This window comes from Euleptes europaea, chromosome 21 (assembly GCF_029931775.1).
Source record: "Euleptes europaea isolate rEulEur1 chromosome 21, rEulEur1.hap1, whole genome shotgun sequence".
NCBI lineage: Eukaryota > Metazoa > Chordata > Lepidosauria > Squamata > Sphaerodactylidae > Euleptes > Euleptes europaea.
This window is the reverse complement of record NC_079332.1, coordinates 15,166,377-15,190,305: the sequence shown is the minus strand read 5'-3', so window position 1 is coordinate 15,190,305 and position 23,929 is coordinate 15,166,377. Positions and strand designations below refer to the sequence as shown.

The 23,929-nt window shown below is 48.2% G+C and overlaps 1 protein-coding gene across 1 annotated transcript in view; it reads left to right on the top strand.

The window, feature by feature from the left end:
- TOM1L2 (target of myb1 like 2 membrane trafficking protein) overlaps positions 1–23,929 on the top strand; it is a 37,946-nt gene that overhangs the window by 8,102 nt on the left and 5,915 nt on the right. Inside the window, exons 2-13 of the mRNA XM_056866478.1 lie at positions 2,914–2,998; positions 3,662–3,740; positions 4,058–4,207; positions 4,493–4,627; positions 5,653–5,811; positions 6,616–6,732; positions 8,028–8,161; positions 8,910–8,958; positions 9,169–9,295; positions 10,614–10,731; positions 14,368–14,466; positions 16,742–16,805. Coding sequence (XP_056722456.1) covers positions 2,961–2,998; positions 3,662–3,740; positions 4,058–4,207; positions 4,493–4,627; positions 5,653–5,811; positions 6,616–6,732; positions 8,028–8,161; positions 8,910–8,958; positions 9,169–9,295; positions 10,614–10,731; positions 14,368–14,466; positions 16,742–16,805 — 1,269 coding nt within the window. The 5' untranslated portion in view covers positions 2,914–2,960. The remainder of the gene's footprint in view (positions 1–2,913; positions 2,999–3,661; positions 3,741–4,057; positions 4,208–4,492; positions 4,628–5,652; positions 5,812–6,615; positions 6,733–8,027; positions 8,162–8,909; positions 8,959–9,168; positions 9,296–10,613; positions 10,732–14,367; positions 14,467–16,741; positions 16,806–23,929) is intronic.

Below are 23,929 nucleotides of genomic sequence, written 5' to 3'. Positions count from 1 at the left end.
ACCAGTGTGGTGTAGTGGTGAAGAGCGGTGGTTTGGAGTGGTGGACTCTGATCTGGAGAACCGGGTTCGATTCCCCACTCCTCCACATGAGCGGCGGGGGCTAATCTGGTGAACTGGATTTGTTTCCCCACTCCTCCACATGAAGCCAGCTGGGTGACCCTGGACTAGTCACAGCTCTTAGAGCTCTCTCAGCCCCACCTACCTCGCAGGGTGTCTGTTGTGGGGAGGGGAATTGTAAGCCGGTTTGATTCTTCCTTAAGTGGTAGAGAAAATCAGTATATAAAACCCAACTCTTCTTCTTCTGCCCATGTATGCGGGAGGCTGAGAGGCGCGGGGCGGTTGAATAAACTGGGATTTCTGCATTCCGGTGTTGTAACAAACCTGGGATAGGACTAAACGCCATTTAACAAGATGGGTGTGTAACTTTTTTTTTTAATTACAAAATGTATGCCCCACCTTTCTGCCTTCATCATGGCCACCTAGGTGGCTAACAGATTGTTGTTGTTTTTAAATTACAGACGTTTTCAATCTTAAAAACTATTAAAACCAAACAAAAACACATCGACAAAACAATTAAAAAACAAAGCTAAAATACATATACAAAAACATTAAACAACAGCAGTTAAAATATAGGGAAGGAAGGAGGGGTTGCTGAGGAAACAGCAGATGAAACAAAACCAAAAAAAGTCTATCCGCTGGCAGAAGATGGCAACAGAACAGGATAAGGAGTTTCAGAGCTTTGGGGCACAACCGAGAAGGACGCTAATCTGGTGAACTGGGTTGGTTTCCCCACTCCTCCACATGAAGCCAGCTGGGTGACCTTGGGCTAGTCACAGTTCTCTCTGAACTCTCTCAGCCCCATCTACCTCTCAGGGTGTCTGTTGTGGGGAGGGGAAGGTGATTGTAAGCTGGTTTGATTCTTCCTTCAGTGGTAAAGTCGGCATATAAAAACAAACTTCTTCCTCCCCACCAGCTACCGCAGCACTGAAAGACCAAGTTCTAAAAGAGAGTGCCAAGGTGTATATGCTAGAGGAATTTTAAAAAATTATTTAAAAGTTAAACCTTTCTGTGCTGCCTTTTCACCCGCCCTGGAGCCCTCAAGGCCGCAAACAGTCAGAAGCAGTAAGAACAAGCTTCAAAAATGCATAAATATAAAACTGTTGCAAGCAATTAAACAAAACACCAGTGTCGAGGAGAGAGAGAAGTCTTCATCCAGAGTGAGACAGATAAAGAAGAAGCAAAAGAAGAGTTGGTTTTTATATGCCAGAGGAGGACGACCAGAATGGTCAAAGGTCTGGAATCCCTGCCCTATAAGGAGAGACTTAAGGAGCTGGGTTTGTTTAGTTTGGAGAAGAGAAGGTTGAGGGGAGACATGATAGCCATGTTTAAATATTGGAAGGGATGTCATGTTGATGAGGGAACTAGCTTGTTCTTTGTTGCTTCAGAGACTAGGACATGGAGTAATGAATTTAAACTAAGAGAAAAGCGATTCCACCTAAACATTAGGAAGAACTTCCTGACGGTGAACTGGGTTACAATCACCTTCCCCTCCCCACAACAGACACCCTGTGAGGTAGGTGAGGCTGAGAGAGCTCAAAGAGAGCTCAAGGTCTCCCACTGGCTTCATGTGTAGGAGTGGGGAATCGAACCCGGTTCTCCAGATCAGAGTCCACTGCTCCAACCACCGCTCTTAACCACTACACCACGCTGGCTCTCAGAGCGAGAAAGATAAATCTCTCTGGTTGTTTCTGAAAATAGCGGTTTCCAGAGTCCTAGGGAGTCCTTTACCAGTTTGTTTTCTTTCCAGGAAGAAAAGCTTGGCCACCTAAGGGTATTGGGGATATCCTGTACATGTTGTGTTTTTTTTGGGGGGGTGGCTGTGAATGATTTCCCTGCCTGCCTTAAGGCCACAGACTCAGGAAATATCCCCCTCCCCATCACACACACACCTGGGGAAGGTTTTTCCCAAGAGGGACCCTCACCAGACTTATAGAATTGTCTTTGGGGTATTTTGATGGGGGCATAACATCCAGATTGCAAGATGTCACAGTCCCCACTGTACACTGCATTGGTCAGGCCGCACCTGGAGTATTGTGTACAGTTCTGGGGGCCTCACTTCAAAAAGGATGTGGGCAGAATGGAGTGGGTGCAGAGGAGAGCGACAAGGATGATCAGGGACCTGGAGACCAAGTCCTGCGAGGAAAAGCTGAGTGAGTTGGGAATGTTCAGACTGGAGAAGAGGAGGTTGAGGGGAGGACATGATCTCTCTCTTTAAGTATTTGAAGGGCTGTCACTTAGAAGGCAGGGAGCTGTTCCTGTTGATAGCAGAGGACAGGACTTGCAATAATGGGTGTAAATTATGGGCTGAAAGGTACCGGCTGGATATTAGGATTTTTTTTTTTTACATTGAGAGTAATTCAACAGTGGAATGGGCTGCCTAGGGAGGTGGTGAGCTCTCCCTCACTGGCAGTCTTTAAGCAGAGGCTGGATGAACACTTGTGGGGGATGCTCTAAGCTGATTCTGCATTGTGCAGGGAGTTGGACTAGATGACCTGTATGGCCCCTTCCAACTCTATGATTCTATGCCATTTGAGTAAATACTCTCAAGGACGTGAGTCTGCGGGAACCATTGCCCGAGTCGCAATTGACAACTGCGGATGCCTCTGCTCTGTAGCCATCCTGCCCACATACAGCGGTCGCTTGGCATGTGTCATCAGCATGAAATGGAAGGGGGCTGTGTGTGATCCTCAAATCAACTCTCTTCCAGTTTCTGAGACCCTTTTCTTCCTTGGCTGAATGCAATGCCTGTTTTCCAAAATGCTAGGATGGTCTCTGAGGTCCAAATTGACTAATTTTAATCTTCAAATGAGTTAACAAATGCCTGCCTCCCCCCACCCACCTTTTGCTTTGTAGAAAAGGCCACGGATGGCTCCCTGCAGAGTGAAGACTGGACGTTGAACATGGAAATATGCGACATCATCAACGAAACAGAAGAAGGGTAAGTGTCAAGAACGCCGGCGAGGGGATTGGTGTTTTGACGCTCTCACGAGAGTCTGTGTCGGATGGGCCTTTTCCTGGTGGTGTAGTGGTTAAGGTCAGCGGACTCTAATCTGGAGAACCAGTTTTGATCCCCCAAAGTCACCCAGCTGGCTTCATGTGGAGGAAGGGGGAATCGAACCCAGTTCTCCAGATTAGAGTTCGCTGATCATGTGGGGAATTGAACCTGGTTCTCCAGATTAGAGTCCACCACTCATGTGGCGGGGTGGGGAATCAAACCTAGTTCTCCAGATTGGAGTCTGCCGCTCATGTGGAGGGGTGGGGAATCAAACCCGGTTCTCCAGATTGGAGTCTGCCGCTCATGTGGAAGGGCGGGGGAATCAAACCCAGTTCTCCAGATTAGAGTCTGCCGCTCATGTGAAGGAGCGGGGAATCAAACCCAGTTCTCTGGATTAGAGTCCACCGTTCTTAACCATTACACCACACTGGCTCTCAGACGGTGAGAACTATCGGCATAATCAGACTTTACCTGTCTTCAAACACCACAGCTCAATACGGTTGTGGTCTAAAGCCGGATCCGCAGTTCTGAGAGCGGGTGGGGGGGACGACGACTCCTGGCTGCCTCACAATCACGGTAGGTATTTTTCTCGCCCCACCCTCCCAGCCCCAAGGATGCCATCCGAGCGCTCAAGAAGAGACTGAATGGGAACAGGAACTACAGAGAAGTCATGCTGGCTCTAACGGTGAGTGGACGGACCAACGTGTTACCAACTGGTCAGCGAGCCCAGGGCTCTGGGCCGGATCCAGGCCCTGAGCGGTGTTGCCGGGGTGTGTGCTTGCCAACATGGAGGCAGAGAAGATGTGGAGAAAGGGACAGCGGAAACCCGGTCTGGCTGGCCATTTTGGGAGACCCTGGTTAAGGCCTACTTCCCTGTGCTTGCTTCCCAAAGCGACCTACCAAAAAAATCACTTACAGGCCAGGGAAATAATTCCACTTCCTGCTTTGGGTTTTCCAACTAGGTGTGTTCCACTCATAACGTGGTCCCGCCCCTTCCTATAGGTACTGGAAACTTGTGTGAAGAATTGTGGCCATCGCTTTCACATCCTGGTAGCCAACCGTGACTTCATAGACGGCGTCCTGGTGAAAATCATCTCTCCCAAGAACAACCCCCCCACCATCGTTCAGGATAAAGTCCTTGCCCTAATTCAGGTCTGTAGATGGACTCTTCATTCATTCATTCATTTATTCATTCAGCTTTTGAAGCTGTACTTTGAAGAATGTCGTTTAGCTGTTGATTTTCAAATTATGATCAAGTTCTAATGTGAAACCTTATTGGGATTTTCTTCTTTTAAAAGACGTTGGTCTTCCAATAAATGAGATTTCAGTATTTGTGGTCAGAACCGCTGAAGGAGGGCACGGGGAATTCCTGATGGCAGACAACTTGATTTTGTGAAAGCCACTTAACTGTCCTGTGTGTTTTGATTTTTTTTCCAGGCCTGGGCTGATGCCTTTCGAAGTAGCCCGGACTTAACTGGAGTGGTGCATATTTACGAAGAGCTCAAAAGGAAAGGAGTGGAATTTCCAATGGCCGACCTCGATGCTCTGTCTCCGATTCACACTCCTCAGAGAGTGAGTTTCCCTGTTTTTTGTCGGTTTGGAAGGAGTGGGAGTGATTAGAACAGGGGTGTCAAACATACGGCCCGCGGGCCAGATTCAGCCCCTTGAGAGCTCTTATCCGGCCCGCAAGCCAGCCGAGGAAGCCACTTCCCCATTCACAATTTGGGCTGGCAAAGCCTGGCCTGGCCTGGCCCGACCAAGTGGCATTTATGTCATATCCGGCCCTCGTAGTTCGACTACCCTGGGTTAAAGAATTCCCAGCTCCTGCTTTTTCTCTGGGACAGAGACCAGTAACATGGCTGGGTTGACTTTTGGGAGGTCTTCTGCTCAATTTGTCCGACAAGGAAGACCGGAGAGCAGAGAGCCCAGATATACATTATACCCCAGCGATGAGGATGATAATGCCTGGCACTTGAAAGAAATCAATCAGAGCTTCCTAAAAGACAAGCAGAATAAAATAAAAAACCCTCTGTTCGCCTCTGGCCATGGCCCTGGCTAGCCTGATCTCCAGATCTTGGAAGCAAGGCTGGGTTCTCCCTGGTTTCTTGGGGAGGGACCGGGGCTCAGTGGTAGAGCATCTGCTTGGCATGCAGAAGGTCCCAGGTTCAATTCCCGGCCATCTCCAGTTAAAGGAACCGGGCAAGTAGGTGATGTGAAAGGCCTCTGCCTGAGACCCTGGAGAGCCGCTGCCAGTCTGAGTAGACAATAGTGACTTCAATGGACCAAGGGTCTGATTCAGTAGAAGGCAGCTTCATGTGTTCATGGCTGGGAGACCACCAAGGAAAGGAAGTCCAGGGTTGCTCCACAGAGGCAGGCAATGGCAAGCCACTTCTATTTGTATCTTGCCTCGAAGACCCTATGGGGGTCTCCATAAGTCAGCTGCGACTTGATGGCCTGTCTCCCCACCCAAGCGAGTGCAGAACGTTGGCTTTTGTGGCGGGTCGGGAAGGCACAGCTGGGTGGATTTCCCAGGAGAGGGACTCCAAGCGCAGCCTGCGTTGCAACGCTCCCTTTACTTGCGTTTCCCTCCCCGCTAGAGCATCCCTGAAGTCGACCCGGCGGCCAACATGCACAAGTCCCAATCCCAGCCAAGGGTGAGCTCCAGTTCCTACCCCTCGCCTTCCCCGATGGCATACCCGGCCCCACAGGCTCCGCCTCTGAACGTGACCGGCCCTATCACCGCGAATACGGAACAGGTACGTTGGCTCGAGGGGATGGGAGCGCTCCGACCTTGCAGAGAGGTGTTTTTTTTTAAATAAGTTTTTATTTTCAAAACAACACAACAAACATCAGACACCAAATACGTAACAATCAGTACATGCCACATACAATACACACAACCATCCATGGACTAAATTAAACAATAAACTTCTAATCTGCTTGTCGAAGGCTTTCTAATCTGCTATTCAACATACATTTCTCTGGGTAAATCTATATCATTTTGGACCTTCTAACTTACTCTAAATTGCAAATTATGATAATGAAAAGCTCCTTAAAAAGGAAAGAAAGACCAGTCCATATATATATGTGACTTATTTCTGTCGCTATATGTGATTACGCAGTGTTGTCTAGTTTACTCAAATAAAACAAGAAAAAATACTCTTCATGTTGTTACATATATGCTAACTAATTTATATTATTCTTAACAGTCTTTAATCTACATAGCAGCTATAACTGCTCAGTTTGAAACTCTTAAAGCACATCCTGTATTTTGTAATATACGATTTATAATATATGATGCAAATATAATATACTTTCATAATGTGAATTATATAATGTAAATAAAATATATCTTTCACACAATGTTGTCTAGTTTACTTGAATGAAGCAAGAAAAATGCTTTTCATGTGATTACATTTATACCAGTGAACTTATAGTAGTCAATAACAGTTGTTAAGCTACTTGTCAACAGTAGAGAGGTTTTATTTTTTTAACTGGCTGCGCGAATCCAGAAGGAAGCTTCCTTCCATAAGAAGCCAACCCACGATTTCTCCTGGCAGGTCGCCCGGCTGCGCAGTGAGCTCGACGTCGTTCGCGGGAACACCAAAGTGATGTCCGAGATGCTCACGGAAATGATCCCCGGCCAGGAAGATTCTTCAGATCTCGAGTTACTGCAGGCAAGTATGCGGGACTCCCATCTTCACATCAGACCTTTGCCTGTCTGGGCCTTTTCAATGTAGCAAAGAGAGCAATCCTAATCAGGCCTGCTCAGATTCCCCACTCCTCCACATGAGCGGTGGACTCTTAATCTGGTGAGCTGGATTGGTTTCTCTGCTCCTACACATGAAGCCTGTTGGGTGACCTTGGGCCAGGCACAGTTCTCTCCGAACTCTCAGCCCCACCGACCTCACCAGGTGTCTGTTTTGGGGAGAGGAAGGGAAGGCACTTTGAGACTCCTTAAAAGTAAGAACATAAGAAAAGCCATGATGGATCAGACCAAGGCCCATCAAGTCCAGCAGCCTGTTTACACAATGACCAACTAAGTGCCTCTAGGAAGCCCACAAACAAGACGATTGCAGCAGCATTATTCTTCCTGTGTTAAGAACATAAGAAAAGCCCTGCTGGATCAGACCAAGGCCCATCAAGTCCAGCAGTCTGTTCACACAGTGGCCAACCAGGTGCCTCTAGGAAGCCCACAAACAAGATGACTGCAACAGCATTAACCTGCCTGTGTTCCACAGCACCTAATATAATAGGCATGCTCCTCTGATACTAGGGATGCATCATGACTAGTATTCATTTTGACTAGTAGCCTTGGATAACACTATCTCCCATGAACATGTCCACTCTCTTCTTAAAGCCTTCCAAGTTGGCAGCCACCGCCACATCCTGGGGCAGGGAGTTCCACAGTTCAATTCTGCGTTGTGTGAAGAAATACTTCCTTTTATTAGTTTTGAATCTCTCACCTTCCAGCTTCAGCAGATGACCCTGCATTCTGGCATTATGAGAGAGGGAGAAAAGCTTCTCCCTGTCCCCTCTCTCCACACCATGCATAATTTTATAGACCTTTATCACGTCTCCCCTTAACTGCCTTCTTTCCATGCTCAACAGCCCTAAGGTAGAGAAAAGCAGGGTATAAAGACCAACTCTTCTTTTTCTCTCTCTGTCATTCCCTCCGGCTGTGAGAGGGGAGTCTTCTTTTGTTGCCATTGAGAACGGACCAGTTTGGGCCGGCGAGTCACGCCCACATTGTGCCACCATGTCGAAGGAACTGTTGTCAAGGGACGGCAGCCGCCCACTTTGATACCAACCCATTCTCGCTTTTCAGCGATTGCAGCCAAGCGACTGCGGCCCAACTTTGGTGGAGAAACTCCCCGCAAAAAACCCTACAACGTCGACTTTGGAGGTTGTTTTCTTTTTCAGCGCGCTGCGTTGCCCCCTTAAGCGTCCCTTTCTTTTGTTTGCCCCTCAGGAGCTGAACCGGACGTGTCGTGCCATGCAGCAAAGGATTGTGGAGCTCATCTCCCGCGTGTCCAACGAAGAAGTCACGGAAGAGCTGCTGCACGTGAACGACGACCTGAACAACGTCTTCCTCCGATACGAGAGGTGGCCCTTCCTGTTCCCACCGTGCCAGCGTGGTATAGTGGTCAAGAGCGGTGGTTTGGAGTGGTGGACTCTGATCTGGAGAACTGGGTTTGATTCCCCCGCTCCTCCACATGAGCAGCGGATGCTAATCTGGTGAACCGGGTTTGTTTCCCCACTCCTAGGCATGAAGCCAACTGGGTGACCTTGGGCTAGTCACAGCTCTCTCAGCCTCACCTACCTCACAGGGTGTCTGTTGTGGGGAGGGGAAGGGAAGGTGATTGTAAGCCGGTTTGATTCTGCCTTAAGTAGTAGAGAAAATCGGCATATAAAAACCAACTCTTCTTCTTCTTCCCTCCCAAAGCTCTTAACCTTCTGTTTCCTTGCCCTTCAAAAAGCATGCAAAAGAATCTCCATCGTCGGGAGGGTGAAATGCGACTTTGCATGAGGCTTTTTGGTTTTCTCCGGTTGAGGTGAGGCCACTGCTCTGGAGCAGAGCCTCCGCTTGGCACCTCCAGTTTAAGAGGCTCAGGTAGCAGGCGAAGTGAAAGACCACTAGCTGAGACCTTGGAGATTTGCTGGCGGCCAGAGTAGACAAGGCTGACCTCAATGGACTTGTGGTCTGCCTTGGCGTAGGGCTGCTTCACGTATAGAGGGGCCATGGCTCAGTGGCAGAGTGTATTTTTTTGCATTCATCCGATACTGAAGTTTTAATATCTTGCAGGCCATCCGTTTTTCAGTTTCTCCTCATTTTTCTCATTTTGCGGTGCAGGTTTGAACGATATCGGCTGGGTCGGGCGACACAGAACACCAGCAATGGGGTAAGTCAGGGTGTTTGGTCAGGGGTGTCATTCCTCTGCCGCTAAACCCATAGTCCCAAAAAGGTTTGCTGGCATTCCTCTTCGCGGTGGCATCTGTGGAGCTAAACCGGGCGCCCCTGAGTGCTGCCCCTTTCTAAACGGAGCCTGTCTTCGAAAAGCACCGTCCAACAGGCCGTCTAATTTCTGGTTCTACCCCCAACGCCCACGCAGGTTCTCAACGAAGTGACCGAAGACAACTTGATAGACCTGGGGCCCGGCTCACCGGCCGTGGTCAGCCCCATGGTCGGAAACACGGCTCCTCCGGCGCCCACCCTCTCCACACAACTTGCCGGTCTCGGTGAGTGTTTCGCCTGTTCCTTGCCAGTTGCTTTCCCCCCCTCAACCGTGCCCAGCCCGGCTTCTTCCTTCCCCCATCGGGGGGGGGGGGATACTTTACAAACACAGGGGTTTAACACCCATGGGGGTTGTGAAAGTTCCATTTTGGGGGCAGCATCAGGGGGTGCAGAAGCTGTCAGGTATACGAATTACACACAGAGCTTCTCTGCTGCCATTTCCCACCTCTGTTAGTCTCTTGCCATGAAAACCCCAAAAGGGGTCGCCATAAGTCGGCTACGACTTGAAGGCACTTTACACACACACAGGATACGTTGCAGGGCCGGGAGGGGGCTGTGGCTCAGTGGTAGAAGATCTGCTTGGCAGAAGGTCCCAGGTTCAATCCCCAGCCTCTCCAGTTAAAAGGACCAGGAAGAAGGTGATGTGAAAGACCTCTCTGACTGAGCCCCCTGGAGAGCCGCTGCCACTCAGAGCAGACAGTGCTGTCCTTGATGGACAGACAATCTGATTCAGTAGAAGGCAGCTTCATGTGCATGCTGGGGAGGGGCTGTGGCTCAGTGGCAGATCATCTGCAGAAGGTCCCAGGTTCAGTCTCCCGCATCTCCAGTTAAAAGAATCAGATAGGAGGTGATGAGGAAGACCTCTGCCTGAGTTTCCAGAGGGTTGCTGCCAGTCTGAGTAGGCAATGCTAACCTTGATGGACCAATGGCCATAAATAACAAAAGATAATCAAGCATACAGAAATACAAAATCCAGAATATACAGTTAGAAGGAAGTTTAATTAAAAGCCATCGATACAAATTTGGATGAGTATCAGCCAATAACTTTGCTACTACCTGCTTTAGAGCAGGTCCCGACTTTGGAATGTAAACTGTAATCCATTTATCTCAGGCGAGATCATACTTTTTACTGTCGATTAAAAAAAATGCCCAACAACATCCAAATTACCTGATTTGCAATCGCAAAATCGTCCAGAAAAAGGGATCCCTGAAAACTTGCCCGCTAACTCCCCCAAAGGTTGTACGTTTAACCTAGCCTCGGTAAACAGTATTCTATATTTAGGAGATGAATTTGCGGCGTAACGACTAGATAGGACTTTATGTGCACATTGGGAGAAGAAAAGAAATAAGTGGATCAGGGCGTCCAGTTCCAAGACTTGTACAAAGAACAGGTTCCGGAGGCAAGCCAGTCTTCCCCGAGGATGAAGAGGAGGAGTTTGTTGGTTGAACACACAATGTGCCTCTCTTGGACTCTGGCCTTCTCCGATAGCTTCATTCAGCCCCCCCCCCCCAAATCTCCCTTTTTGCTCTGTTTCTCTGCAGAGTTGGGGGCCAGCAACGTGAGCGGGACCCTCAGCTCCCTCCAGCCCTCCAACCCCCGCGACGACTTCGACATGTTCGCGCAAACGCGAGGCGGTTCGTTGGCAGATCAACGCAAGACGTACGTAAGGGCTTGGGGGTGGGGCGTCAGCCGGGAATCCTAAGGAACTGTATAGACCGGAAACCATTCCGTGAGTCATGAGGGGGAAATCCTGCACCGCTTATAGAGCCTGGAACAGGCCAGACATTTGGGGAGGGAGATTGGATTTCAGCAGAGATTTCCCTTCTCTTGTTACGTCCGACTGCAATTTCTGACCATACCCAAAATGCCTTGTTGGAATCCTTCCAATGACCTTGCAAGGTAGGCTGGTAACATAAGAACATAAGAAAAGTGCTGCTGGATCAGACCGAGGCCCATCAAGTCCAGCAGCCTGTTCACACAATGACCAACTGGGTGCCTCTAGGAAGCCCACAAACAAGACGATTGCAGCAGCGTTATTCTTCCCGTGTTAAGGACATAAGAAAAGCCCTGCTGGATCAGACCAAGGCCCATCAAGTCCAGCAGCCTGTTCACTCAGTGGCCAACCAGGTGCCTCTAGGAAACCCACAAACAAGACGGCTGCTGCAGCATTATCCTGCCTGTGTTCCACAGCACCTAATCTAACAGGCATGCTCCTCAGATCCTGGAGAGAATAGGGATGCATCGTGACTAGTATCCATCTTGACTAGTAGCCATGGATAGCCCTCTCCTCCATGAACATGTCCACTCCCCTCTTGAAGTAACCCTCTGTTGCAGATGGGAGGCTGATAGTGGCAGAAGCAAGATTTGAACTGTAAGCTTCCTGATAGGCACAGTCATTCTGTTGATAAACACTTGTGTGGTGTAGTGGTTAGGAGCAATGGACTCTAACCTGGAGAACCGGGTTTGATTCCCCACTCCAGATGAAGCCTGCTGGGTGACTTTGGGCTAGTCACGGCTCTCTCCGAACTCTCTCAGCCCCACTGACCTCACAAGGGGCCTGTTGTGGGGAGAGGAAGGGAAGGAGATTGTAAGCCTTTTTGAGATTCCTTAAAGGTAGAGAAAAACGGGGTTCAAATCCACCACTCTGTCATGGAAGCTTGTTGGGTGACCTTGGGCCGGTCACACTCGCTCAGCCTAACCTACCTTATAGGGTTGTTGTGAAGATAAAATGCAGGAGAGGAGAACGATGTTGTACGCTGCTTTGAGTTTTCATTGGGGAGGAAAAGCAGAGTACAAATATCTAAAACGACAGCAGACCACACCGAGTTAGATAAGCCCAAGGTCTGCCTCCGCCTCAGACAGCTTCAGACAAGAGTGTACGATGCAATAGTTACTGCTTACCAGGAATGCAGTGTGAAATAGCTTTATAGCAATAAGTGCAATAGCCTTACGAGCAATGCAGTGTGCAATAGCCCTACTGGCTGTCGCTTTTCTGCGCAAAGAATATCGCTCGGACCAACCTCTTCTATCGAAAGGGGCCGTTATTTATGGCCGTCAACAGCTTTTACGCAGAAAATTGCTTTCCTGGAGACTCTCCGGAGGAACAGCAGTTAAGGTCTGCCACAGTTTCCCTGGCTATGGCGTGGGAGGTGGGTCCTCGAATTTGGTCCTTGAGCTCCATCTTGTGGCCGAATTTATGGGCAGGTTTTCATATCAAACCCCTTCGTGCCTTTGGCATCCTGGCGACTTAATAGGCTGTGAGAATTTGTAAGAGCATCAGAAGAGCCCTGCTGGATCAGTCCAGTGGTCCATCTAGGCCAGCATCCCGTCTCACACAGTGGCCAACCAGTTCCTCTGGAGGTCCAACAACGGCATAGAGGCCGAGGCCTTCCCCTGATAAGAACCTCAAAAGAGCCCTGCTGGATCAGACCAGTGATGGTCCATCTAGTCCAGCATCCCGTTGAAGCAGTCAGTACTGTGAAAGGCAACTAGGTTTCGAGATGTCGTATTTTGCTGGAAAATGCGACATCTTACTTAACCAGTTGCCCTATAAGTAGTGATATGAGCTCTGAATTAAGAAATTCCTTTTTATTATAGAAACTTCAGTATAAAAAAGATGTAAAGGTAGAACATAAAACATCAGTTACAAATATATGACAGTTACGTTGTAGGAAAAACCCAACAGGATGTTACAAAGTTTAAGCAGATCTGTTCAGTAAAAGTTGCAATAGAAATACCCAGTTCACCTACCTCTGAATGTGCCATGCTGATGGGGAAGATTCTTTAGACAGACAGACAGCATTGCGGCATAGTCTGTCTTAAAGAACTCCCAGCCACTGAACAATTTCTAAGCCCTTATATACCCCTTTTCAAGGGAAACCTAATCTTTGGTTTTACCTGTGACACCTTCTCAAGGCAATGTTAAACCTTCTAAAAGTCTCTCATAACAATAATTAATCCTCTCCACCTGTTGTCGCACCTCACAAGTTTCTTTATATGACAAAGGGGAACCGTACAAGGTCTTGACTTTATTTTATTTCACATAATTGACACCCCGCCTTTCTGCCCTCACAAGGGTCACCAAAGCAGCTAACCAATAAGAATCGCAGAATCATGGAGTTGTATGAATGCATGAATGTTTATTGATACAGCACAAGCCAGACAACATATATATGTACTCTTATAAAATACAAAATAGTAAGCCACCTGTCACACTTATAAAAATACAACCTTATTGTATCAATTAAAATTCCTTACATGGCGGGAAGTTAAAAAGTTAATACTCCATAAAATTTCTGAGGCCCACTCTTAAGTGGCAAGTCAGACAAATATATGTGCAAAATTTAGCAACCTGCTTTGTGGCTGAGGCATTCCCCTCCCACAGTAAGTACTTGATTTTTCCCACTTCAGAGCTGGCAGTAGTTTTTTTTTAGTAGGGGTGCTATAAACTTTAGTCTAGCTTCCTCATTATAGGGACACTTAAGGAAAGCATGTTCAACTGTTTCTATTTCTCCCGACTTGCAGGGGTAGAGTCTCTCCAATCTCGGTACCTTCTTATATCTACCCTCTAAAATCGCTGAAGGAAGAGCTGAGCACCTTGCCAACGTAAAGGCCCTCCTATATTTATTCACCTCTAACAGTGCTAAATACTCAGCTGGCGCTAGAACAAATCTAGTCCTATCGGGTGCATTAAATGCTGGGGAGTTCGAGAGGTCTGTTTGGCGTTCAGTATCAAATAGCCTTTGCTTGATTTCCTGCTTTGCCGCTCTATACTCAACTCAAGCAAACTTGCAGGGGTAAACCCTAGTCTGCTGATTCTCTCTATAGTTGACTGCCACCACCTAGATTTATAGTTGTCACTACGGAGAAGCGGAAGGAGCCCTTCTGTGGCCCTGGAGTTGGAAGGGGCCATACAGGCCATCTAGTCCAACCCCTTGCTCAATGCAGGATCAGCCTAGAGCATTAATTAAAACACTCCTAATAAAATGTCTGTCTCTTGACAGGATTAACCTTCAGTTTATTAAGCTTCATCCTCTCCAAAACTGCCCTGCAGGGTTTCTCATAGTTTCAGAAAAGCTGGAAATGACAGATAGACGTTGACACGTCTGTTGTCAGTTACATCTCATTGAGTTAGTCTGCCACCTCTTTATGGTGGGCTGTGACCCCGATGGGGCTGTCAGCGGTCCTGGGAATTTTGTTTCCATAAACGTTGACGGAGCCTGTCGCCTGATACATTTGCTCTTCTGCTTTTGTTGCTGCCCGATTGGTCACTGTGCCCGTCTCCTTCCCTTCCAGCGTGACCCACGAAGACCCCCAGGCTGTTCGAGGGCTGGCGTCTGCCCTGGATGTTCGGAAACAGACCACGGGAGGGGTAGGTCGCTTCTCTGCCCAGTCGCACATGGAGCCTTTCCGTTTCCAAGGTTCTCCCGAGTTCCAAATATGGAGTTTACGGGGGCGGGGGTTGCGTTTGCCGCTTTTTGATAAGAAATGTTTTTGGGGTCAAAAGCGCAGTGGAAGGCATTTGGCTTAAAGTCTTTATAAGGCTACCAGCTGCCTGGATGTCTAGGAAGCTGTGATATCAGTTGCCTGATTATTGACTCCTCGCACAAACCAAGAGTAACCCTTACTTCCAGATTTCCCCCCAAAGATGCGAGTCGAGTGGGGGAGCGTGAAGGATTCTTTGAGTGGTCTTCCTTTAATGTTTGGGTGGGCCTTGTTTGGGAGAGAGGGTCCTGGGGGGCATTCTTTGGAGGAGGCTGGGGGGTGGGGAGAGATGTTTGGGTGGGCCTTGTTTGGGAGAGAGGGTCCTGGGGGGCATTCTTTGGAGGAGGCTGGGGGGTGGGGAGAGATGAATGGGTGTTCTGGCCCAGAGAAGATATAATTGGGAGGAAACCAGGAATGAGAACCGCTGGGGCACGCATTCCTGCTTAGGCTCCCACACCCTTTCTGTCCTGGCGCTGTTTGTCACTTGCTTGTCGACTGGGCTGGGGCTGTTATCAGTCCAATGTGTTGTCCTCGTCTCAAAGGCCTCGTATGAGTTAAGCCTGCAGGTCAAAGTACCCGAAGACGAGATTCTTTCTTTTGACTTTGCTCACCGGCTGCGGTGTCAGAGTGCTTTGGTTGTTTGCCCTCCAGCCCTTTCATGAAGGCGTTACCGACCTATTGGAATTGCCTCTTGTCATCAGTCGGTGTGGAGCTTTATTTTGAGAAGATGCTGCCGCATATGTTTCCCCCCAAAAAAGAATTATGGCATTTGGTGCTTCTTGGATAGGGTTAAGAATACACGAATGGCTGAAATGACACTCTGGTATAGATATGACAGGTGAGGAGGAGCCAGTCTCTGGTTTTGGCAGAAATCATGCGCAACGTAATTAGGAATGTTGGATCTGGGCACTGCCTTTGGGGGTGCCGGCACCGCATGATCACTTCTGAGGAATACCTGGAAGCGATGGCAGTAGCTCTAGGAATTGTCAGAAACTCTGTGGCTTTACCATAGAGCTTCTGACAATTCCTAGAACTAACTCCGTTGCTTCTGGGTATTCCCCGCAAGTGATGTCATCGTGCAGGTGGTGCCAGTGAGTTATTAAATTAATTTTAATTTTTAACGCCCCCCCACTGCTGCTTGAACAGGAACTTGGGTTGGGGTATTCCCCACCCAGATTGGGGGCTTGGCAGCCCTAGTTGGGGGTGGGACTGAGTTCAAGATATCCCACTTCTTCTCAAGCTTCTCAGAGTACCTTTATGTTGACTTTTAAATGTTTATATGAAAGCCTTAATCTGTCTGGGCCGAAGGTACCCTGGGAAGTGTTTCCTCCCATCCGAATCCCTCCTCGAGTTTAGATTGTTTCAGGAGGCCCTGGGTTGAATGCTGTGGCCATTGGAACCGTGGAGGGAGACAAGGAGCAGGGCTTTCTCACTGGCGGCCCCCGTCCTCTGGAATTCTCTCTCCAATGATACAAACCAAGCATACGGAGGGAAAGCATTTGCTTAATCGTTCCTTTTTTTTAATGCTACTAGTCTATGAATAGTGTTTTGTTCGACTGTGTATTTTAACAGTTGAGGTTACTGTTACACTTATTTAACTATGTTTATCTTGTAAGCCACTGTGACTCTTGACTCCAGGCCCAAAGATGAGGTGCACATTTATTAGTAATAGTAATCAATAGTAATTTTCAGCTCAGAACAACTTCACAAGGGACTTCTTCCTGTGCCAAATTAATGTTCTTGGTTGAGAGGTGAAGCTGCCTTTGGGGAAAGGCGGGCTGCACCTTTGGCCCTCGAGGGAAGGTAGGAGACTGCTGCTTGCTATTTCTCAGTATCTACCTAAAGAGAAATTAGATGGGGCGACCCATAAATCCATAAAAACGCTTTCTGTCCATGACGTAGATGCCTGAAGGGGACCCAAGTACATATTTTCTTCCCATTGTACCCCAAATCCCTTGCTTGGTCGCCTGTGGACTATTTCTACTCGCCTCAGGCAAGCAGGCTAGTGGCTATTTACAAGTCTGAGCTGGCGGAAGTGGGGGACAGACTTGCAGGATGCCGGCGGGATGGGTGTTATCTCGAGGAACCGTGGAATTGTCTCATCACTGATGGTGCTGCGGCTTTCTTTTTCTTTCTTTCCTTCTTTTTTTTTAATAATGGGAACTTTCTGTCCTTGGCCGCAGAGGAGAGGTAAAGTTGGCAGCTCAGACTTGGAACCCATAGACAAATGGCTAATAACGCAAGGAATGGTGAGAAGGATTTTGCCGGTCCAGTGACCCCCCTCTGTCGTCCTCACCCCGTCTCCCCGAAATAGCATAATTACCCTCCGTTTAATCTCTCACTCACCCTGTTGAACAACCCACGGATTGGACAGTACAAGGAGGGGGGTTCCCCATCTCTGTTGGGAGGGATGGTTGATAGAAACATAATATCTTTAACAGAGGGGGTAGGGGCATACTACGGGAGGGGAAGCATCTGCTACCCATTGCCTTTTTGAGTCGGTTTTAAAAAACCAACATGGGCCTCTCCAGTTCCTTTTACTGTCTCAGTTCCCCCCCTCTGCCCCCTAATATGTGCAGTATCCACTTCCCCCCCAAGGTAAACACAAGATCCACTTCTTAAATAAGTAGGGAGGCATATTCACGGGCCCCTTTTTATCAGCGGGTTTAATAACCTGTCTCCTTGTCCCTTCAGCTGAACCTTGGTCAGAGGTTCCAGTCTAGGTGTACTAAGCCGCATTCCCTTTGCTGTGTCACCTTTCTCTTTGTGTCCTCAATTGAAAGATTATTCTGGAGTACAGGAAGAGAGAACAGATGTCATTACCTGAAACCAGCTCGTTTTCCTAGAAGGTGAAGTCTCTGTTGGGGCATTAGCATACTCCAATATCGATTCCACCTGTTTGCACTAAAAGATACTAGAAACAAACAACCATTGTTCCCTCCTTTTCCTCCTTTCTTCTTTGAGGGGGGACTGATTATCTCTACCAAGCTGCAATTCTCTGGGTTCTTGGGGTAGGCCGGGGTAGCATGAAAGCGATCAACATTTGCAGTGTCGGTCCGCAACTTGGGTTAAATCCCGTTGCTAGCTTTTTAGTTCAAGGTCTCTTATCAGGCAGAACCGACGAGTTGTAGGTCGAGAGAGAGCGGCTCACCCAGGTTCACCCAGTGAGCTCCTGTGGCCGAGTCGGGTTTTGAACTCGGCTCTCTGCAAGGACGCCAGGCGCGAGCCACGGTGAGGAAAAACGGCAGGGAACCAGCAGCCACGGCAAACAAGGCCTCCTTCCATTCAAGTGTAGCAAACAGAAAGTAAGAAGGGGAGGGGGGCATCTGTACGAGTGAAGTCTGGTAGTGGGTGAGGATTGGGGGGGACCCCTTGCTGAGAAGCGAGTTTTAGAGGTCACTCTCGAAAGGTCTGCTGTTTCTTGGATCCTGACGTGGGGGTCACTTATCCTCCAGCGCTGTTCCCGAGAGGCCGAGAAGTCCAAAACACATCTCTTCACTTGCCCTGCTGCTGTTCAAACTGACACTTTGCTCCTGAACTTTCTCTTTCCCGAATTTCCTCATGGCTTGTGTTTGTTCAGCCTGGGAAAAGGATACTGCTGTCTTTGTGGAGGAAATAACCGCTGCAGGGGGGAGCCCCCCGTTTCTCCCCCTTGCAGGTCGCTCAGCCTTGTTTGTCTTAATATGGAAATATTTGGCGTTCCCTAGAATCCGACTAATCCGTAACCCACTTTCTGACCGGACTAGTCCTAGCTCTTAACCCTGTCCGTTAATAGAACTGACACACCGAAGCAATCGCAAGTGACCCGGTTCAGAATGGCCGGAGTGGGGGCACAGAATGCTATCTTGGGGGCGGGGTACGGCACAGAGTTTCCTCTACCAGCATCTCACTAAAGAAGGATCCCAGTGAATGTCATATAAAGACCAGCGCTGTCATGTGAAATTCCTTCCGGTGGAGCCAGACTTTCCTAAAAGTTGGAGTGTTGTCTTTCTAAACTTTGATTCTAGTGCCAGTCCATGCTTCCGCAATACCCCCAGGATTCATTTCCCCACCAGTTGGGTCCCACGTGGCATCGGGGGCATCTGCCTCTTGGCCTAAATGTGGGTTTCACGGTGCCATAGAGGTGTTAACTTCAGTCGACCAATGAAGCTGCTCTGGAAGCGCGTTCGCCATGCCCCGTTAGACAGGTTTTCTCCTCCTGGGTCGTGATCAAGGGAAATGAGGGGTGGAGGTCTGTGAGAGTGGAGCAGGAGAGCCAATTGGCTGGCATTCGGTGACCTCATGCACCTGCCTGCATCCCTGGAGCCATTTTGCATCTTTTCAAAAAAGAAAAGCAGGTAACGAATCATCATGTAAACAAATAGACATAATAGTGCTTTAAGGAGAAAAAAAAGGCTTGACAGATCGAGGGGACTAGATCAGAACAGGCATACCTCGTTTTATTGCGCTTTGCAGATATTGCATTTTTGAGCAAGTCTGTTGGTGCCATTTTCCCAACAGCGTGCTCACTTCGTGTCTCTGTGTCACATCTTGGTAATTCTCGCAAGATTTCACTATTAATATAGTTCATTTTTTAGACATAATGCTATTGCACACTTACTAGACTTCAGTGTAGTGTAAACTTAACTTTTATATGTACTGGGAATCCCAAAGTGTGACTCGTTTTATTGTGATATTTGCTTTATTGCGGTGGTTTGGAACAAAGTCACAATATCTCCGAGGTATGCTTGTATTCACACTGCTGTTGTGTTACGGCTGTCACTGACATTGTGAAAGCAGAAAGGAGAAAAATCTGATCCAATTCTGGTTTTGATGTTTTATGCAAAGCCTTAGAATGAAGCTGATGTCGCTTCCGTGGCTTCCTCTCCCTTGCCCCACCCCCAGGAATAGAGCGATGCATCTCGATGTAGACGGCTGGATTTCCCCCCAAATTGTCAGTTTTAAAAGAGCTGTTTTAAAGGAGAAAAAGCACAGTTTGGGGTGAATCGTATCCATCCGTTCGCATCGCAAGCTGGTGGAGGCGGGGCAGAAAATAGACATTTAACTAAAATGCAGCGCCTCATAGGAAAGAGTTAACCCTTTGCCCCTCCTCTTGCGGTGTTCTGGTATTTTCAGACTTTTTCTTCCAAGCTTGGCTCTGATAATATGAAGGAAACTGGAAATAAATCTGCTAAAAGTGCTGGGGCAAAAGCAGCATAAGGTGGCTGAGTGGGGCAGAAATATCCTTGCCTATGCACTCGGGTTTTTGTTGAAAATTTGAAAAAGCACCCCCTCTTCTGTTTTAGATGTGAACATGTGGATCTCCCTCCCTGCCCCAAATTATGTCCCGTTCAGCCTGAAAAAGAACGGGGTGGAAACGCACTCGGTTTTCAAACAGAAACCGAAATTCTACCCTCGTATGGTAGAACTGTGGGATATATGCAATCCCTGTGCGAAGGATCTGCTGGTCAAAAGAAATCCTAGGTGGAACAGCATAGATCCCGACTATTGCGGGGGCTGCTTTGCACAGCGCTTGTTTCCCGTGTCCCAGGGCATCTTTGCCATTTCTCTGTGACAAGGGCAATCCTTTCAGGAAAAGTACCAAAAAACAACCATGAAAGTTGTGAGGTGATCCTTAGATGCTTTGATACGAATACATCCTCTTCCCTCTGAGTCAGCATTCCACACTTTTATCTGACAGGGGAGTGTACGTTCAAGCTGGCCATTGGTCATCTAATAGGATTCCTCCGTTTTCCATTCCGATAGCCAGAAGCCGGGGTTCTCCAACTGAATTTTGGGGTTCCCCATTAAGACAGTCAGTAATAGCAGACATCAGATGGTTTTAAAAGCCGTTGTCTCCTGCTGCTGCAAGGGAATGCTGGGTAGGCTGTAGGGTATACTCTTGCTTCAGGGTTAGGCCTGGCCAGTGCTTGGTTTGAATGGATCACACGCCCTGGAGTGCGTTCCAGAATCCTCTTCGACACTCCGGAAGGTTCTCTGGCAGACCAGCAAATTCAGTACAGGGTCCTTCAAACTGGGAAGTATGAAAGCCATAGGCTAAAGGAATCCTCTTGAACCTTTCAAAAAAATCTGCCTTTATGCATTTGTTCGAATATTAGCATCATGGACGTAAGAAGAATATTTTGGGGCTGTCATTAAGATCCGTTGGGGGTTTTTTCGTTTTTTTTTTTTTTTTTAAATCCAATCATGGGGCAGCATTTAATTAAGGACAGGAGTTGGCTCAGTCATGTTGACGGACTCCTCAGTACATTTCCCTTCACGTGTCATGCCTGCTTCTTTCCCCACTGGGATTGTATTCATCCTGAAATTCTACGTGACGCTAATCCTGGCAGTCTCTCTGCGGCTCGAATATTGGATTGAACCCAGTTAGAGTGAAAAGGAGAGGGGGCCCCATTCTCCTCTCTTCCCCGCACACTTGCTGATTCATCTTGCAAAGGATGGCCCCGGGTACAAGCCACTGAAAAAACAACATTTCCAAACCACAATTGTCTGTGATTCGGAGAGTCCGCCGGCTGGGCATTTGCTGTCATAGAATCATAGAGTTAGAAGGGACCCCCAGGGTTATCTAGTCCAACCCCCTGCACAAGGTCAACCAGCAGGCTTATGTGGAGGAGTGGGGAATCGAACCCAGTTCTCCAGATTAGAGCCCGTCACTCACATAGAGGAATGGAACCTGTTTCTCCAGATTAGACCCTGCCACTCAGGTGGAGGAATGGGGAATGAAACCCGGTTCTCCTGATTAGAGCCTGCCACTCACGTGGAGGAATGGGGAATCAAACCCAGTTCTCCAGATTAGAGTCTGCCGCTCATGTGGAGGAGTGGGGAATCCGATCTGGTTCTCCAGATCAGAGTCTCCCTCTCTTTACCAGTACACCATGCTAACTTTTGCTGTCAGTTTGACTGCCTGTTACTTGATGGTGGTCAAATCCAAGACGCCAAAGGTGCCGCTGCAATGAGGGAATCCTGTCCGAGGACCTGCACTGAACAGTTTTAAAAGCTTTGCCTATGCAAAACCGTTCAGCAGCAGCAGAGCTCTCCAGGATTTATCTATTCAAGGGAGATTAACAACCTTTAATCTAACTTTTCTGCAACCCTTTCAATTAACTGTCCAAGGCGAACGCCGCAACAAGCAAGCAAAGTTCATTGACAGTCGCAAAAGCGCTGGAACTCTCGGTTAACTTGCCAATTCAGCAAGAAACAAGTAGTGATAACATATCCACGTTCTCTTTGAATTACGGCAGCATCTGTTAGCAAGGCCTGCTTGCCACCACCATCACCCCCAGGCCCGCAAACCACCCAGGGCAAACCCAGTCGCCTAGCAAAACACCCCATATGGATGACTTGATCCAACGGCAGACGTCGTCAGACAAAAGCACCAGGAGTAGCAGAAGTCTATGTGTTTACTCAGACTGGCAGCTGCTCTCCAGGGTCTCAGGTGGAGGTCTTTCATGTCACCTACTGTCTAGTCCATTTCTTGAATGGCTGGCACCTGAACACACATGAAGCTGCCTTATACTGAATCAGACCATTTCGTCCATCATGATCAGTATTGTCTACTCAGACTGGCAGCTGCTGTCCAGGGTCTCAGGCAGTGGTCTTTCATGTCGCCTACTTGGTCTGGAGACCAAGTCCTATGAGGAAAGGTTGAAGGAGCTGGGTATGTTTAGCCTGAAGAGGACTGAGAGGGGATATGATAACCATGTTCAAGTATTTGAGGGGCTGTCATATAGAGGATGGTGCTGAGTTGTTTTCCGTTGCCCAAGAAGGCCAGACCAGAACCAACGGGTTGAAATGAAATCGAAAGAGTTTCCATCTAGACATTAGGAAGAATTTTCTAACAGTTAGAGCGGCTTCTCAGTGGAACAGGCTTCTTCAGGAGGTGGTAAGCTCTCCTTCCATGGAGGTTTTTAAGAAGAGGTTAGATGGCCATCTGTCAGCAATGCTGATTCTGTGACCTTAGGCAAATGATGGGAGGGTATATTGGCCATCTTCTGGTCACTAGGGGTGTGGGGGGAAGAGGTAGTTGTGAATTTCCTGCATTGTACAGGGGGTTGGACTTGATGACCCTGGTGGTCCCTTCTGATTCTATGATTCTTTCCTTTTATCCCTTAGAAGCTCCTTGATCCATTGATCTTGAGCAGCATATATCTAGTGTTTGAGGGATATAAGGACTGAAACAAATCTTGCCTCTGACAATGTAGCCTTGGGATCCCTATCGCTTAGTAGAAAAGGCATTATGTCAGACACTGAGGCATTAGATTTTTATGTTAAAAGGGGGGAGATGATTCTATGATTCTATACTGCCTGGTCTATTTCTTGAATGACTGGCGCCTGATCATACATGAACACATGAAGCTGCCTCATACAGAATCAGACCATTTCGTCCATCATGATCAGTATTGTCTACTCAGACTGGCAGCCACTCTCCAGGGTCTCTGAGATCTTTCGCATCCCCTATTTATTTTCTAAAATTTATCATCCGCCCTCCCCAGCCTAAGCTGGGCTCAGGGCAACTCACATAAGTATGCATTATAAGATAAAACATGTTAAAACAGTTAAAATAATAGTTTTAAAAAACAGCCCATTTAGTCATTAATATGTAATTATTTGAAGGGCTGTCACTTAGAGGAGGGCAGGGAGCTGTTCCTGTTGGCAGCAGAGGAGAGGACACACAATAATGGGTTTAAATTGTAGGAGGAAAGGCACCTCCTGGATATTGGGGAAACATTTTTTACAGTAACAGTTGTTGGACAGTGGAATCGGCTACCTAGGGAGGTGGTGAGCTCCCCCTCGCTGGCAGCCTTTAAGTAGCGGCTGGACAAGCACTTGTCAGGGATGCACTAGGCTGATCCTGCATCGCATAGGGGGTTGGGCTAGATGGCCTCTATGGCCCCTTCCAACTCTATGATTCTATGAATAATCTGTATCCAGAAGGTTCCGCTAGTGTGAAATATAGGCCACAGCAAAACCTGTTGCATCCCCCCCCCAAGATAGAATGATTCAAATGGGGTGTGTGCAGGGTAGGGAGGCCAGCATAGATGGAAACCAACCGTAGCTGTCTTCAACCATAAGCCTGGCAGAATAGCTCTGTCTTGCAGGCCCTGCAGAAATCCCCGAGGTCCCGCAGGGCCCTGTTCTCATTGGAGAGGCTATTCCACCAAATGGGCCTGGGAAGAAAAAGACCTAGCCCTGGATGAGGCCAGCCACTCTTTGGGCCGGGGACCACCAGCAAATTTGTATTCGAAGGACGTAATGCTCTCTGGGGAACATACCAGGAGAGGTGGTCCCGCAGATACAAAGGTCCCCAGATGGTATAAGGCTTTAAATGTCACCGCCAGCACCTTAAAGCACCAACACCCTACTGCCTGATCTC